This window comes from Candida margitis, assembly GCF_024628925.1.
Source record: "Candida margitis strain CBS 14175 chromosome Unknown scaffold3, whole genome shotgun sequence".
Classification (NCBI taxonomy): Eukaryota; Fungi; Ascomycota; class Pichiomycetes; order Serinales; family Debaryomycetaceae; genus Lodderomyces; species Lodderomyces margitis.
The window spans coordinates 387,387-403,344 of NW_026261810.1; the positions used below are offsets into that span (position 1 = coordinate 387,387).

Sequence of the window (15,958 nt, forward strand, 5' to 3'; positions counted from 1 at the left end):
GCTAACGTACTAACCCTGGATTTTCTTTTCTTTTCTGGTGATGGCTAATTCATCTAGAAACTCTTTTTTAAACTGTTGAAATAGCTTGTATGTTTTGGGGTATTGTTGTGCATTTGTTTGAAAGAATCTTGCGGCAGTGTCGCGGATAAATCTTTCCATGTCAATGGCTTGCTCTTTGTTATTTCCCAATCCCTTGGACTCTGTAGGACTTGGCTCTGTCTCTGCCTCCGGTTCTAGCTCTGACACTGACTCCTGTGACTGAATGGTTGCAATTGGTTGCTGGGTAGCTTTTTTATCAACTGGATTGGACAACTCGATAGTATTTGTTTCTAGTGCCGCTGCTACATCCTTCGTGGATTGAGAAAGGCTTTTATGATGTGGTTGTGGCGAGTCTTGTTCCTTGTTAGATACTGGCTTCAATATGTGATGTTGGTTCAAACGTCGAATCGCTTCGGTGTCACTATCTTTTTGTAAATTAATCAGCTCTACTGACTGCTTATTCGATGGATGGTGCACAAATAGCCGGCGTATATTGTCATGTAGTGGGAGGTGGGACAATGGAGGAATCTGTGTCACTTTTGTGTCCTTGGCTGAATCAAGTCGTAGGTCAGCATCTTCTGAAGTTGACGAGGAGTCGTTTGAGATTGATGCTAATACATTCGCAGTATCGCGGTCTATATTTTCATGCGTTTGTTTCATGATCTTTGAGCGCTCTCGTTTGTTGCGGTGAGTCGGCAGATTTGGCGACCCCGCTTCCTGTAACTGTGGATCAAGATCCTTATCCTGCAAGGATTGCACCTGAGAAAGGTTGTTTGTTTTGTCACCACCGGTTCCATAGCCATTATCTGCATCAGATTCAGACCCCGTTTTCATTTCAACATCGTTTTCACCATGCCTGTTTCCATTTTGACGCCTTGGTGAGCTCCTTTTCGACACTGAGCTTCTTTGTAAACCGTGCCTCTTCTTAAATTGGCTCAACCATCCATGACTAAAGCTAACCAATCGTTTGGGATCATCCACTCCATACTGGTGAGCATATACAGACCAATACTCTCTCAATATTGGTTCAGTGATTGGCTCATTCTTGTCCAATCTCGTTTGCACTAGTTTGTCCATGGCTTTATTTATCTTTTCGTATTTAAATTTCACTTTCCTGCGGCTATTCTTGGACATTTTGAATTCCTCTTGGGCAAATCTTTGTCGTATGTCGTCTTCCCGTTTAAGCCATTCGCTTAAAGATGATTTTGATATTGACATTTCATGTTTGAATTTATGGACTGTTTTCATCTGCGAATTTCCTGACGAATGGAAGTGGTCCAACACTTGAATCTTCTGCGCGATAGTTGCCCGCTCCAACTTCGAATTCATTGTTGGGTGTGAGAGTCGGGCTAATACACGTTAGTGAATCTGTTTGGTGTTTCTTAGACTGGATTTCTTATCACCGAAGAAGAAAAAAAAATAAACAAAACATAATACTGAGGTGCAAAGCATATCTTCCATAAAAGATTATAGAGTTATCAGACTTTTCTAGCTTAATATATACGCATTATATATATTCATACCGCCCTATAACCCATCTAATGAGATCCAGCACCTTTGCTGACTCTGTCCAAGACTGATTCATAAGCAACCTCTGAAAAATCAGTACCTTGCACATCAGCAGCAACACCATTCAAGGCTCTTCTCAAAGAGTCCTTTGAAGAAGCATAAACCATCTTAGATCTGACTGGGGCTGTATCTGGAGACCAAGTGAAAAACACAATCTTGGATCTTTTACCTTCACCTCCACCAATTTCGTACTCAAAATCATATACGGCGTATTTACATTCGTTTTCAGGCAATTTTTCCAAAAATGCGTCGTAATCTGAATCAGTAGAAGTTTCATCAACGACAATCTCGGTCTTGGCATCGTTTAACGTGTAAATCACAAACTTGTATTTTTTACCCAACTTCAAATCGTTGAAGGCAGTCAATGATTCATCGGCAACTTGAACTCTAATTAAACCATGTGTTAGTATATATATATTTGGAAACAGATTCAACTACAGTTGAACATACCCTGATCTAGACTGATTTTGAGGTTAGTATTATTTTTTGCTGGTTGTGGAGTTGTTCGACAGAAGCAGCCAGTTCCAAGCTTTGTTTGGAGCTGACACATTGTTGGCAATTGCAAAACAAAATGGTTGGACATACCATATTTGATGTATTTTATTGTGTGTGATATATATGTGTTGATATAGTCAATTGATATTTACAATCAAAGTGTAAAACTATTCAAAAGTCGAAAGAAATTTGAAAACTCGACCAAGGCGAAAAGAGGTGAAAAGGTGATTGTTGTTCTTTTTTTTTTGCTCTTATTGTTCATTATTGGTACCATTTGCACTACCTTTTTATTTGGTAGCAGTGGTAGTACACGCAACACCTTTAGGAATCATATATATAATGCTACAACTAGTGTAGAAAAGTTTTTAAGTGGTATTAAAAAGGAAACAGGGGCGTCAAAAAAAGATATGGTTTGTTTTAGAGTGTTGCTAACTAATTTTTACCTCATCACGATCCAGTTTTCTTTGCAGATAATAATTTTCACTTATACAGTTGCAAATTTTGCAGAAAATTAATAGATCTCACTTTAAAACTCTCCGAAAATAATCCGATTTCCAAGATGATATTAAAAAATGACTTTAAGGTGCTTATATTCCTTTTTGAGAATTATAAATGCTTTAGTTGGTTATTGGGACATAAATTAACTTGAATTCAACTAGTACTGGCTCTCAACTGGTTGCAAAATCGGGAAATTATGTAATAAAGGGTATATTGCATCATATATTTTGCTTCTGAGACTACCAAGAGCACAAAATATCGCCATTCACATTCAGCGCAATGCCTTAAGGGAAGAAAGAAGGGATCTACATTATTGTTATGATTTACGGCCAGCATGCACCTCAAACAAAGCTCTGATGCAATCGTTATAAGCTTCTGGTTGTTAGTTTCAGAAACAGATGCAAAACTCTTCAGAAAATGGTCCTAATAGCCATATTTATAAAGGATAAAATGACGTATTTGACAATGGCGCCTTATCTTATTTCAATTTATGATCGGTTTATATCGGTTTGGCGTAGTTGTCAAAAGTGCTAAAAACCGTCAGATGCGATGACCGAGTGGTTAAGGTGAAGGATGCAGGTTCCTTTGGGCATTGCCCGCGCAGGTTCGAACCCTGCTCGCGTCGTGATTTTTTTTTGTTTTTTTCAGAGTTTTACTTTTTTGACCTTTTAACTCCAATATATCCTTTTCTGCTATAAAAACCAAGAAGTGCTTTTTCTTTTTGCCGTAGCTACAATGACACTTCTTCTTTTTCGACTGTCTGGGTAACTTAAGCTAAGCAGTATAGTACAGCGTCTGACTCTCTTCGCCATGTGTCTCTCTGTTTGTAAAGTTTGTGACACCTATTCTTTTTTATTTTGCATTCCGAGAAAAACAAAATGATGTTTACGCCATTCATGATCAAAGCATTCAACAGACGTGTGGTGTAACAATGGAGGACTTATACGAGATACTAGAAGTGAGTTCTAGTGCTACCGAATCAGAGATCAAGAAAGCATTTAGGAAGCTTGCCCTAAAGTATCATCCTGACAAAGCATCCGAGGAAGATCGAGAAGAGTCTGAAATTCATTTTAAAAAAATTTCATATGCCTATGAGGTCTTGATTGACGAGGAGAAGCGTCAAAACTATGATATATATGGTACGACTGATAGTAATGGTGGCCCAGGGCATTATGATTTTACGGGTAATCCTTTTGAACAATTTTATGGAGGAGGAGGAGGAGCTGACTACAATGGTTATGGAGGCAACGACTTTTATGATTTCTTTAATGGAATGAAAGGGGGTCAATCTAGCCGTCATGACAGCAGGCGAACAGAGGATGCAGTTTTAGAGGTCGAAGTAACATTGGAGGAACTTTATATTGGCAAAGTGATACGATCTACTTCAACTCGAAACGTTATTTGCACTCAGTGTAAAGGGAAGGGAGTCAGGTCATCTAGCGCCGTAAGCAAAACGTGTGGTATTTGTCACGGAGAAGGATACACCAGAAAAATCAAAAGAGTGGCTCCCGGATTAGTTGCTCAGGAATATGTTGATTGTACGACGTGCAATGCAACTGGTAAGATCTATCGCACAAAGGATAGATGCAAGTTGTGTAAAGGAACAAGAGTATGTGAGGAGACAAAAATATTGGAGTTTGAGATACCAAAGGGTTCCCCAAGTGAAGGATCTATCGTGAAAAAGGGTGAAAGTGATGAATACCCTGGTAAAATTGCTGGGGATATCATTTTAAAATATACTTGTAAAAAGCATGAGGTTTATGAAAGAAAGGGAGATGATCTTTATATGGAATTAAAGATTCCATTGGCAGATGCGCTTACTGGATTTTCCAGGTTGGTGAGTCAGCATTTGGATGGACGGGGTGTAAAAATTGTTACACCAAAAGGTAAAGTGATTAGACCAGGTGATTATATCAAAATTGGAGGTGAAGGGATGCCCAAGCTTGCTGCAAAGAAGTCTTGGTTTTCAAGAAGTGAAGGCAATGGTGATTTATACGTCAAGGTGGATATTGAATTTCCTAGTGATAACTGGTATCTCGAAAAGAACGATTTGATGGCAATAAGAAATATACTACCAACAGCATTAAAGGAGAGGAAACCAGGGCTTTCGATACCGGAAACAAACGTCGAGTTGTTTACCGATTTCTCCATTGTGCAGTCGCTGGATTTACCGGACTATCAAACCACTTACGATTCAAACCATCAGGAAAACGGAGCATACGAGCAAGGGCCACAATGCACTCAACAATAGTAAAACCATACAGAAGAGTAAAGCCATACGGAAGAGTAAAGCATACTTTTCGATTCAACTGTTTCGAAAGGTCACCGTCTTGATTATAGTAATTTTATTGGTCATAGCAATCCAATTTGTACATATATAATAGCTATCAATCTAATAAATTTCTTAAATCCTCGTCGTTTAAACCAAAATCATCCTTCTCATTCCCATCAATGGTCACTTCAGCGTCGAGCTCTTCGTTTCCGGTGTCATTTTCAAAATCTAATTCTAAATTTAAGTCTTCATCAGGCTGCTCAAAATCATGACTGACGTTTGGAGTTGAGAAAAACTGTACCTCATTATCATTGAATGAAACGAGGGAATCAGCCTCTTTCTCGTTGTAACCATGTGGCACAAACTCTATTTCATCTCGCCAGTGTTGTGCAACCATTGCATCTATCGAATGACGTCTGTTTGGCCGTTTGATTGGATCCACATTATTTCTTGTTATGTCATTATTTACTACATGCCTTGAATTAAGAGCCTCAGTTCTTTCCGAAAATGTACTCCTAAGTGGGATTGGTGGCTTATGCTGTGTACCGTCAGACTTTATTAAGGAGTCAGTTTGAAATAATTTGGGTTTTTTAGGGGATAATAATGTTGGAAGGGATAATTCATCTAAGCTTACTCTTTTCCTAACACTGCGGTTAGGTTTTGGTATACTGATCAAGTTTCTACTGCTCTGATCCTCCACCTGTTTACTTCCAATGTTAGCGACTTGCGGTTCAGTACTTTGCAATTGGCTTCTCTGTTCTTGTGTAAACTCTTGAAATACAGGAACTGATTGAAACCCTAAGCTCGAGTTCGACTTTACTAAACTTGGCGGTTTGCTATTAGACTTGAGCGAGTTTAAATTGGGATTTATAGTTGACTTTGATCTGTTCAATTCAAACGTGTTTGTGTTTTGGTCCTTACCACCCAAGGGAACTCTCTTAAACCTCAGCATTTGCCTAAAAGTTGACCCCTTATTTGATATGTGAGTATTTTCATTCTGTGAATTCTTGTTGAATGGCTTGATGGAGTTCTTATTCTCAGAGTCATCAAAAACTCTGTTAGACATTGTGGAAAGTCTTTGCTAGTGAAATATATTGAGTGGGACGGTGGTCAGTGAAAGTCAAAAGGGAGGGAACAAAACAAAGAATCTCTTTTTGGTTCAACACTTGATATGGGAGTCTATACTCTTGTAGAATAAGGTTAAAGGGATTGTTGAATACGAATGTGATGAAAAAGTAGGTGTGTTCTCTTGAATTGAGATTTTGTTTACATTTTCAAAAGTTTCTCCTTTTGTGCAGATATTACGTAATATATTATATAATACATGTCATTTGTGAAAACAGCGCGTATTGCGCAAACTGCTAATGAGCTCTCCTCCTTCTTCTCCTCCAAGACACCTGACACAATCCCTACTCGAAACGACCAGACACCCACAATGGCTTTCGAACCACAGTTTATGGCGGTAGCTTCCAACGCAAACTATAGTGTTTCGTTTTGGATTTACTTTGTCGACTGGATACTATCCTTGGTTTTAGGACTTGCTTTCTTGTTCTACTTCCATAAACTACTAGGGTTTCTAGTTACACTAATATGTAAACTTGTACTATGGCAAACCTACCGCATTAGGGTTCATGTTGATGCATTTAAATTGTCGCCACTAGGGGGTCGACTATTTATGAAGAATCTAACAATAGTAACAGCAGACTCAACTGTTTCTATATTGAATGTCACATTCACTTGGAGGTATTGGATACCATCATTAACAAGGCTATCGGGGTTCTATTGGGATGCTGACTATGAAACTGGTGGAATTTCTCAGTCTCAAAATGACAAACTGCCGTGCAGGTTTCTCGTTGTGGTAGAAGGGTTGGAGATTTTCACTTATAACAAAACCGGTGCCTACGATAATATAATAGATATCTTGAATGGGAAGAACGGAAATGGTCAGGACAATGACAGGAATGAAAAGGGAGAAAATAGAGTAGATGGGGAAGACGAGGGAGAGAAGGAATCAAGCGCTTTTTCAGATGACTATGACGCTCGTGGTCAACGCGATGAGAAGGATCTGAATGATGCCGATAACGAATCTTCAAAAGACCCTTATGTACGCACTAAACGCTCATTACCACTTTTGTTGCAAATTTTACCTATAGACTTCAAGATAAAGAAGGGATCATTTGTAATTGGAAACGTCACAACACCATCCATTATAGTTGCATCATTCAAATATGGAAGGGGATTGTTGGACATCACCAAAGCACCAAATCCTGCTGACTATTACAGGATTCTACACGACTTCCAGTTTGACGAATTTCAGATTTGGATGAGGCCGAATATTGGATTCGACAAGTATAGATACGGGAAAGAAGAACATGAAAAAGCGCACTCAGGCAGTGGTAGATTAGATAATTTGCGTGATATAAAATCATATAAACTTTGGTATAAGTTTTTGGTTGCCAGTAGGTGGATTGGCCGGAAAGTAGAACAAAAGCTTCAAAGAAGACCCAGTTCCAACGATTTCAGTCAAAAAGACGAATTTGACTGGAAAGGTTTAAAAAGATACGTAGGGGACGCCGAAGAGCCAGGAATAGTGGCCCTTCTTAGCAGTGATGAGCAATATGCAAAATATAGCTTAATTCTTGACTCCACAATGACTAGGTTCGTGTATTTTTACGATTCACCAGGAATACAATCGGCTAGCACAAAATTATCTGAAAGGGCAGCGCCAGAACTGGGACTTGAGATTGAGATTTCATTTGGAACAATGCATTACGGGCCATGGGCCGACAGACAAAGAATCCCACTTCAGAATATGTTATTCCCTTCTCTTGCTAGGGATTCACATCCTACTACAAACTTTTTGAAGGCGGGCCTTAAAAGGGAGTATGAGGGATTTAAGCTTACCGTTATCGTCAGAGACGAGTTGGTGGTTAGAATACCTACAAGGGAAGCAAGTAAGGACAAGGAATTTTTAAAGCAGAATCAGAATCAGAATCAGAACCATCAAGCATTTCAAAAGACAGCGCGACCATTCGGCTGGCTCGAGATTAAAGTTGCCGAAGGATCAAATGTGGGGGTGTTTACTTCTTTTGTATCAAACAAGGAGAAAGGTTTTCCAAACAAGCTAAAGGTGAACCTTAGCAACCCAGAAATTAGGTCCTCGGTGAACCATGATGTTTTATATTCAGCAGACTCACACGAGATTGATGCTGATGTTACCCTCCCATTAGAGTGGAATGGCCAATGTAATTGGACATTCGATCAAGTCAGTTTGAATCCTAGATTGTTCTTATTAAGAGAACATCTTTTCTTATTGTCTGATCTTTTCACTGACTTTGCCTCGGGCGAACCACAACCGTATGAAAACTTTAGACTTTTTTTGTACAAAATTAATTGGAAATTGATCAACTATGAACTTTTTTTAAATGTGAATGATTCAAACATCATCAACAACCCATTAGATTTCAATAGCAACAAGTATTTATCATTTCAAGGTAAGGAGCTTAATCTAGATGTATCTGTTCCTTTGAATGGTACTAGCTCCAAAAAGACAACGATTTCTTATACCTTGAACACTCCTCATTTTGATTTGATTCTCGACACTCCTCCGTGGCACACAGTCAACGCATTTTTGAAAGGATCCAACACCGTTGGCAAGAGTGGTCCATTTCTGGTTCAAGGTGCTTACACATTTTACAGCGCTGTTGAGGTCAACACTGCAAATTGCGTTGAAATTAACTGTATTGGAGATGATATATGCCTCAAATTTTATGGGTTTGTGGTACGCTATTTGTTTACCATAAAGGATAACTATTTCGGAGAGCATGTGCATTTTAAAACTTTTGAGGAGTACAATTATGGTAGTGTGAGTTCAGAGTCGCTCAAAGATTCACAATCTCTCAATGGTTCGACAGAGGATGACAAAGATTACTGGAATATGATCAAAGCTGAAAATGATGTGGATGTGCTTTTCAAGTTTCAAGTTAGAAACGGACTAATGCTTCTTCCTCGAAACTTGTACAGCTGTGCAAGTCACATAGGATTACATTTTGACATGTTGGATGTTGACATGCGGTTCTGCAACTACTATATGGATATGCAAGTCGATTTCAGTCCGATTTCTGGAGTTTTTATCAACGCAGACGTGGAACCCAAGGGTTTAATGGATGTGTCCAGCTACGTTGACAAGTATTTCTGCTCCGATATTGACATGCATGTGGACGGATTCAATGTTCATTCGCACCGAATGTTTAGTGCCCCTCCGGAAGAAGTGACCTTTTGGTGCAAATGGGATTTCTGCTTCGGAGACTGGGTTATTGATAGTAACCCTTACTTCCTACAATGTTTGACTTCCGGTCTATTAAACTTTGGTGTAGGATTTAAAGACCAAGCTAATGCATTGGAAGAATTATTCCCACCTGCCTTTGATGCAGCGAATTTTTCAATTCGATGCTCAAAATTTGTTTTCAAAGTGAAACCAGATGCAGTTTCTTACGTTGAGATAATATTCGATGATATTTTGTTGTCGATGAATGATGTACCTAATATGAGGTACTCCAGCAAGTTAGTGGTTTCTATACCAGACATCTCTGCCAAAGTTGTTGCCATAGATAATGAAAAGCATGAGATAATATTGGCAGCAATCAGCACTTCAATTGTTTTCACAAACATATGCCAAAAGGCTGATATGATTGGCTTAAGGGAGGCAAGAGAACTTCATGTTAGGGACGGGGATGCACCTTTCCATAGAGCTCCCTTTCTTTTATTTGAAGATTTTAGAGATTCGGTGTACAAAAAAAACAAGGGTTGCCTTTTAACAACCATGTCTCTTCCTAAAGTGCATGTACCACTCACAGAGGCAACCCTGAATAAATGGATGCGAAAAGGTCTGCTGTCCTCAGTTGATTCAGACACGTCATCCTGGACTTTGTCAAACAAGTCTTCTGATGTTGAATTGCCCACAGTGAATTACTGGGATGATGATTTTTGCCCATCTTACGCAGTAGATCCAGATACAGAGTATGACAACTTGATTCTCGAGGTTGGTGACGTTAAGTCCTTTATAAGTCCTGCATGTTTACCAGTCGTTTACAAACTTGTCCGAGCATATGAAGATTTTGATCTAGAATCGATAATGGATCAAGTAGGAGCCACAACTATCAAAGTACTCCAGAATCTTATGCGCTCTTGGAAAGAAGTCAAAAACTTGCGATTGATTAATCATAACCTTGTTTTAAATGTTGGTCTACACCCTCTTAACCACATGGAGGATTTAAAAGACTTTGAACAAGACAAGGGTAGTGTCACGTTAAGAGTCGCCAATTTGTCTTTGGCATTATCGAGCAAGACAGAGCTTTCAACCAAGTCAGGTAAAATTGAGCTTGATGAAAGCATGACATTAGCATACCATGTGGGAATTTTGGCTTTGAGTTGTCAGCAAAAGAATACACACACAATGGCATTAGTTTTGAACATACAAGACATAGAGGGTTGGTTGGACAAAACCAAAGAAAGTAGTGACGGATCAAGTCGGTATGACTACTTGGATGGTGATGTCGATGTCGAACAGGCTCAATGGCTCGTAGATGAATTCGAGCAAATCAGTCAAGACTTTACTCGGGAATTGAAAGTGTTTGAAAAATTACAAAGTAAACGGGCCACTCATGCCAATTTAGTTTATGCATTAACGGTTGCTTCCTCTGAGTTTGCTATTGATCACGACCCAGACGTTCTTACACGTCCAGCTTACTTTTTAAGGTTGAAATCTGAACATATAAGATTTTTTGATGGTTGGAAGGTGACTGCTCGACTTCAACATATACTTCGTACTTTGCCCAAGTCGTGGATCGATGATACGACGGCAAAATTTAAAGCACACGCGTACGAGCTTCCAGCCAATGCGTACGAGCAAGTCTTGGATATATTCTCAGGGTGGAGAACATGGGAAGCGAATCAACAACAGAGGCTTTATATGTTCAAGAGAATATTTGGAAAGGAGCTTCTGGAAGTTGCAAAGAAAACTTCCAAGTATGATTTTGTGGGAATTTCAACAACTTTCAAAGGTGGCGACCGTAAAGATCCAACATTTGTCAATCTCGAAGAACTTGATTTTAGTTTCAAGAGTACATTTGACGATTCGCGAGGGGATTTATCTGCTGTTGCAGAAATGGTTGTGAAATTGAATTCCTACGAAAGTAAAATTACAAAGGAGATTTTTGAAATCGCAAAAACATTCCTCCTGAAGCGTGTTGCCAATAAGCATGATTCTGTTCTGAGCCGGGAGGAAAGCACAGGTGACTTCAAGACAAAGGCGGCAGAAACTATACCAGAAGCACACCCTTCCGTCAAGACAACAACAAATATAGTAATCGACGTGAAGGCGTTTGAGCAAACCTTGTCTTTGTTCACAACCTCTATAGGTATCAGATTGCACGACTTGTTGACCCATATTGATTCCAGTGACATTTCGAAAGGACATATCTATGCGTTTAAAGCCAATGAAGCAGAATTGCGAAGTACAGTACATTCAAAGAACGTGTTGATGCAGAAATTTATGGAAATGCAACTTTTATTTGCTCTATCTGACAAGGCTTCACACATGGACGTGGAGATAGGCGCTTCGCGGACCTTTCTTTTCGACAAAAATGATGATGTTGTTAGCTCACTACGCGCGGTTTTAGAGGACGAATATCCGTACGTGATGGACTTGATAGACTTGGTGGACTCTGTCCCAAAGAGATCGAATTTGGCGCCTGCTCACCCCAAACAGCCAAAGGCTATGTCAGCCTCAGTGAAGTTGAAGGAAGCAATCTGGAATTTGGGTGTTTTTCATCCTCTTCTGGCCTCTGGTGCTGTGTTGAATACCGCCTTCACTACATCCATAATCAATGATGTTGTATTATCGAAGTTGCAAGTCGAGAGGCTCCGAAGTAACTTAGGTTTTGATTTGAACAACTTACTTGAATTACAAGCTTCAGATATTATGGCTTCTATGTCATTTTGCAAACAGGAAAAGTTTTCAATGATAACTTCAAACGTGTCTTTGGGGTACTTTAAGGCTATGTTACCAGATCTAAACCGGGGCATGAAATTAGCCACTGAAGATAAAGTGGTGCTTGAGCGGCAAGTAAACGATATAACAGACTTGCTCAAAAAGGTTGCCTCTACCGAGAAGGCAGTCCAAGAAAAATCCGAAAGCACGCCCTATCTATTTAAATTCAGATTTAGAAACGATTACGCGGAAGTGTCGACCGTTGTCCAAAGAGCTAGTGTCAGTTTTGGTTTAGAAGGGACGACTTTGAATTTGAGTAATGTTTCCACAACTCAACCATTAGAAAGGAACCCTACAAATTGCAAAGTTCCATTATACGGTGATATTTCGCTACCGGCAATTAGACTCACATTAATGGAAAAGGGAATACCAATTGGTTTATCCAACATTTTATCATTTGGTGTTTCGGTGAGACTTTTTAACGACGTAGATACACCAGGAAACCGTCAAAATTTACAAGTGGAGTCACAATATTTCCGAGTTTGTTTATCGGAACCAGTTGTATTGTCGGCAATATCGGTGGTTGACGAGGTTATGAAGTATTTTCCAAATACAAAAGAAGCTTCACAAGTGCCACCACCGGATGCAATTCAATCACCAGATGCAGGGAGAAATACATTGGAACTGTGGATATACACCAAATTTTCAGCATTCCAGTTTTTATTTTACGACTTTTGCATTGGATGGCTTTTCAACGATACTTCCAAGGAAAATCCTGGAATTATAGTAGGTGCTGAGAAGTTTTTTGCAGCAACTGAGGAGAGTTTAGGAAAATTCACATTAATGGGATCTTACTTTTCCATTGCAAATGGCAATCAATCTTCTAATTTCTACAGCTCGGAGACGGAACAAGTGCGTTTGAATAGAGCTTTCCTTCCAATGTTGCAATTGATATTCATGATTGAGAAACAATCAAAAGCATCGAGACACTTGGGAATAACCCTACGTGGAGATGAAATAGATGTCAAATTCTTGTCAACCTCAATCGGAAATACTATTCAAAAGTCGGCCGCTCAAGCCTCAAGGATTCAAAAGTATTTGGAACGAAGAGAAAGTACTCGTCCTTCTGGAGAAAAGAAGGAAAATAGCGAGAAAACGACCAAGCAGCCATCTGTGCACACCTCATTCCAATCAATTGAATTTAGTTCTGCCTTTGCTGGGTCAAATGTGTCCATCTATAGGTTGGAAGACGAGGAACAGGAGAGTACGCCGTCTTTGTATATGCACGCGCCTGCTTTCAATACGACATTTAGATTCACAAAAATGAAGGATTCCAAGAATCAGGTCATGGGAGAAGTAGTGATATCGCAATCCGAAAATGTTCTATTCCCAAAGTGTGTCCCAGTTTTCTTGGATTTGGCGACTAGCACTAAAGATTTGATGCGTAGTCCAAAGCCAGCTAAGGAAAAGTCGGACGACGATAATGCAAATAATACAGACTTTATTGAGAGTTTACTTCAAGAGATGGATATCCATTTTGGACTTCGAATTGAGAAGCAATTTCTTACGCTCAGTTGTGAACCAACAGCCAAAGTGGCTGCAGTTGTTGGACTTGAGGGCATTCATGTACAATTGAATACAGACAAGGGAACAACTCCAAGCTTCACAGTATCGATGCTATCGGACTGGGTTTCGGCTTCATTGCAACATGTGTATTCAAGAGAAATCAGTGCGTCGATGAAGGTGGAGAAAATCCTTTTGCTGAGTAACTTTGAGATCGGAGCAAAGAATCAAAACATTACATCGGGATGTTTGACTGAAATGAATGGGTTTGTTAACGTCAAGCAATATCAAGATGTCGATTTATTCAAGGATATTTGGTTTCCAAAAGAGTTGTTTGAAATCTACGCCACAGAAGATAGAGTGGAAAAAGGCCATGAAAAACAGGATCGACAAGCTTCTGAATTGGCTCAAGATAAGAATATTTCTGCAAAGTTCAAAGAAGTATCGACCACTTATGCCTTCCCCTGGATAGTCCTTTTTGTCGCAAATGCTATCAATCTTGAAGTAGATTTTGGCCAGTCTTTGGGTGTTTCGAATTTAACTATTGAGAATTTTTGGGCAGTATCCAAAAAGTCACTCGACTGGTCTCAAGACTTGAAAACCGGAATCAATGCTATTAAATTATCGTCCAAAGGTAGGTTAGGTGGATTCTTGACCATTAATGATGTCAATTTACACACTGCTATAAGTTGGAAACTTAAAGATGGAGATACTTTGGATGTACCGTTGATTTTACTATCAGGAGGTGTTGATAAGTTGGTCGCAAAAGTGTCGTTTGATTACAATGTTGTTGCAATTGCCAATTTTGAATGTTTTTCGATGGACATATACAATCGAAAGGGAGCGGTTTCAATTGCCAAGGATCATTTGTTCGTTAACACCAAGTTCAATGTAGCCGAGTTGTACGTGACTTCTTTAACAGCTTCGAACTTTGTTGATATTGGCAATACGATATCCCGTATGATCCAAGACAACCGAAGGTCATACAAGGAAACATTGAGGGACTCGAGCAGAGACAACTCGACCAACAAAAAGGCGTCGTCACGCTCGCACTCAAGTGATGACATTTTGAAGACCATCAAGAAGTTACAGACAAAGATCTACGCTTCAGCAGGAAAGATTTTGGTTCATATATACCCATCGTCAATTGATAATTCCAAAGTGTTGGTGATAAACTTGGACGAGTCACGGATCAAGTTTCAACAAAATGAATATGGCCGCAAGGTTGCAAATGAGTTGGATTTACAGTTTAATGACTTGAAAGTCTCGTTGTCGAGCGTTGCTGCCGTGGATGAAGCTTTTGTAGAAAAATGTACCGTTGATGAGTTTGTTGACGTGGCACACAAGGCAAAGGGAGGCAATATATTTGTCTTTCCTTCGTTTAGGATATCCATGCGGACGTTCCAGCAGGACAAAACGAATGTCATTGAATACTACTATCAATCAACATTCAACGGAACGGTTGACATTCGGTGGAACTTGGGGTCAGTCAACTTTATCCGAGAGATGTACTCGATCCATTCAAATGCGTTGGCATCTAGATTGGAGTATCGACATAGAATGAGGACACTTGATGATATTGAAAACTCGAAATCTATCTTGAAACAGCAATTGAATGCCGAAGATCCAACCAAAGACATCGACGATGCTATCCAAGAGAGGCTCGAAAAGGCCGAGACAATGTCAAAGTTTCAATACATGGCTTTGGCCCCGCCTATTATAGAAGCGCCACAGTTAAAAGAGCTAGGGAATGCAACACCCCCATTGGAGTGGTTTGGATTGCATCGCGACAAGTTTCCTAACTTTACACATGAGTTGGTAATTGTAAACTTGCAAAAATTGGTTCATGAGATTGAGGTACGTTATTCAAAAACCTTGGGGAAAGCGTAGGACGTGGTTTACACCAGAGGAGAAGTATAGAGAATGGAGTACAAATAAAGTCAAAATCCAACACGGTTCTTTTATTATTTTGACGAAATAAGGATCTATATACAATATTCACTGCTTTTTTTTTTGTAGCTAATGAGTCAAGTACCACCTTCCTTTAGCTTTTCTTCTGCTTAGCACTTTCTGTCCACCTTTGGTTCTCAATCTAGCTAGAAAACCAAATTTTCTCTTTCTTTTCAATGTAGATGGTTGATAAGTGTTTCCTCTAGATTTAAACCTTTTTTGCATAAGTCCCAAGACGGATTGCATTGGTAATAGACTTGATCTTATTATGGGGGTATTTATTGTCCCCGTCGAAGATGGTGTGAGCAATGACCGATTAAATACATTAACCTGAGATTTGAATAAATTTGCCAACTGTGGCTTTAGGATGTGTTGAAACATTGGGTAGGACTTTGGTGATGTTGATTCTGAACGGTTGATAGGATTTTCTTTTAATTTTTTTTTTTTTCTTTTTTGTTTTTTTTTTTTTTTTTTCAATTTTTTTGAAACAACTTTTAGTTTGACACCGACTCATCACGAAGCAAAACACTTACAACAAACAATAGTTGTTACTCAAAAGCTCCATCTAGTACCAGAGTAAC

The 15,958-nt window shown here is 39.4% G+C and overlaps 4 protein-coding genes across 4 annotated transcripts; 2 read left to right on the forward strand and 2 right to left on the reverse strand. All coding sequences in view use genetic code 12, as the record gives it.

The window, feature by feature from the left end:
• Positions 1 to 9: 9 nt before the first annotated feature.
• CANMA_002781 (uncharacterized protein) lies at positions 10 to 1,368 on the reverse strand (the record flags this gene model as incomplete). The annotated part of the gene is made up of 1 exon (XM_051814887.1): positions 10 to 1,368. The coding sequence occupies one exon, from the start codon at positions 1,366 to 1,368 to the stop codon at positions 10 to 12; it is 1,359 nt and encodes a 452-aa protein (XP_051671752.1).
• A 2,164-nt stretch (positions 1,369 to 3,532) lies between these two features.
• On the forward strand, positions 3,533 to 4,852 carry CANMA_002782 (uncharacterized protein; the record flags this gene model as incomplete). Its single annotated transcript, XM_051814888.1, has 1 exon — positions 3,533 to 4,852. The coding sequence occupies one exon, from the start codon at positions 3,533 to 3,535 to the stop codon at positions 4,850 to 4,852; it is 1,320 nt and encodes a 439-aa protein (XP_051671753.1).
• A 136-nt stretch (positions 4,853 to 4,988) lies between these two features.
• CANMA_002783 (uncharacterized protein) lies at positions 4,989 to 5,939 on the reverse strand (the record flags this gene model as incomplete). The annotated part of the gene is made up of 1 exon (XM_051814889.1): positions 4,989 to 5,939. The coding sequence occupies one exon, from the start codon at positions 5,937 to 5,939 to the stop codon at positions 4,989 to 4,991; it is 951 nt and encodes a 316-aa protein (XP_051671754.1).
• Positions 5,940 to 6,308: 369 nt separating this feature from the next.
• CANMA_002784 (uncharacterized protein) lies at positions 6,309 to 15,317 on the forward strand (the record flags this gene model as incomplete). The annotated part of the gene is made up of 1 exon (XM_051814890.1): positions 6,309 to 15,317. The coding sequence occupies one exon, from the start codon at positions 6,309 to 6,311 to the stop codon at positions 15,315 to 15,317; it is 9,009 nt and encodes a 3,002-aa protein (XP_051671755.1).
• Between the last annotated feature and the right edge of the window lie 641 nt (positions 15,318 to 15,958).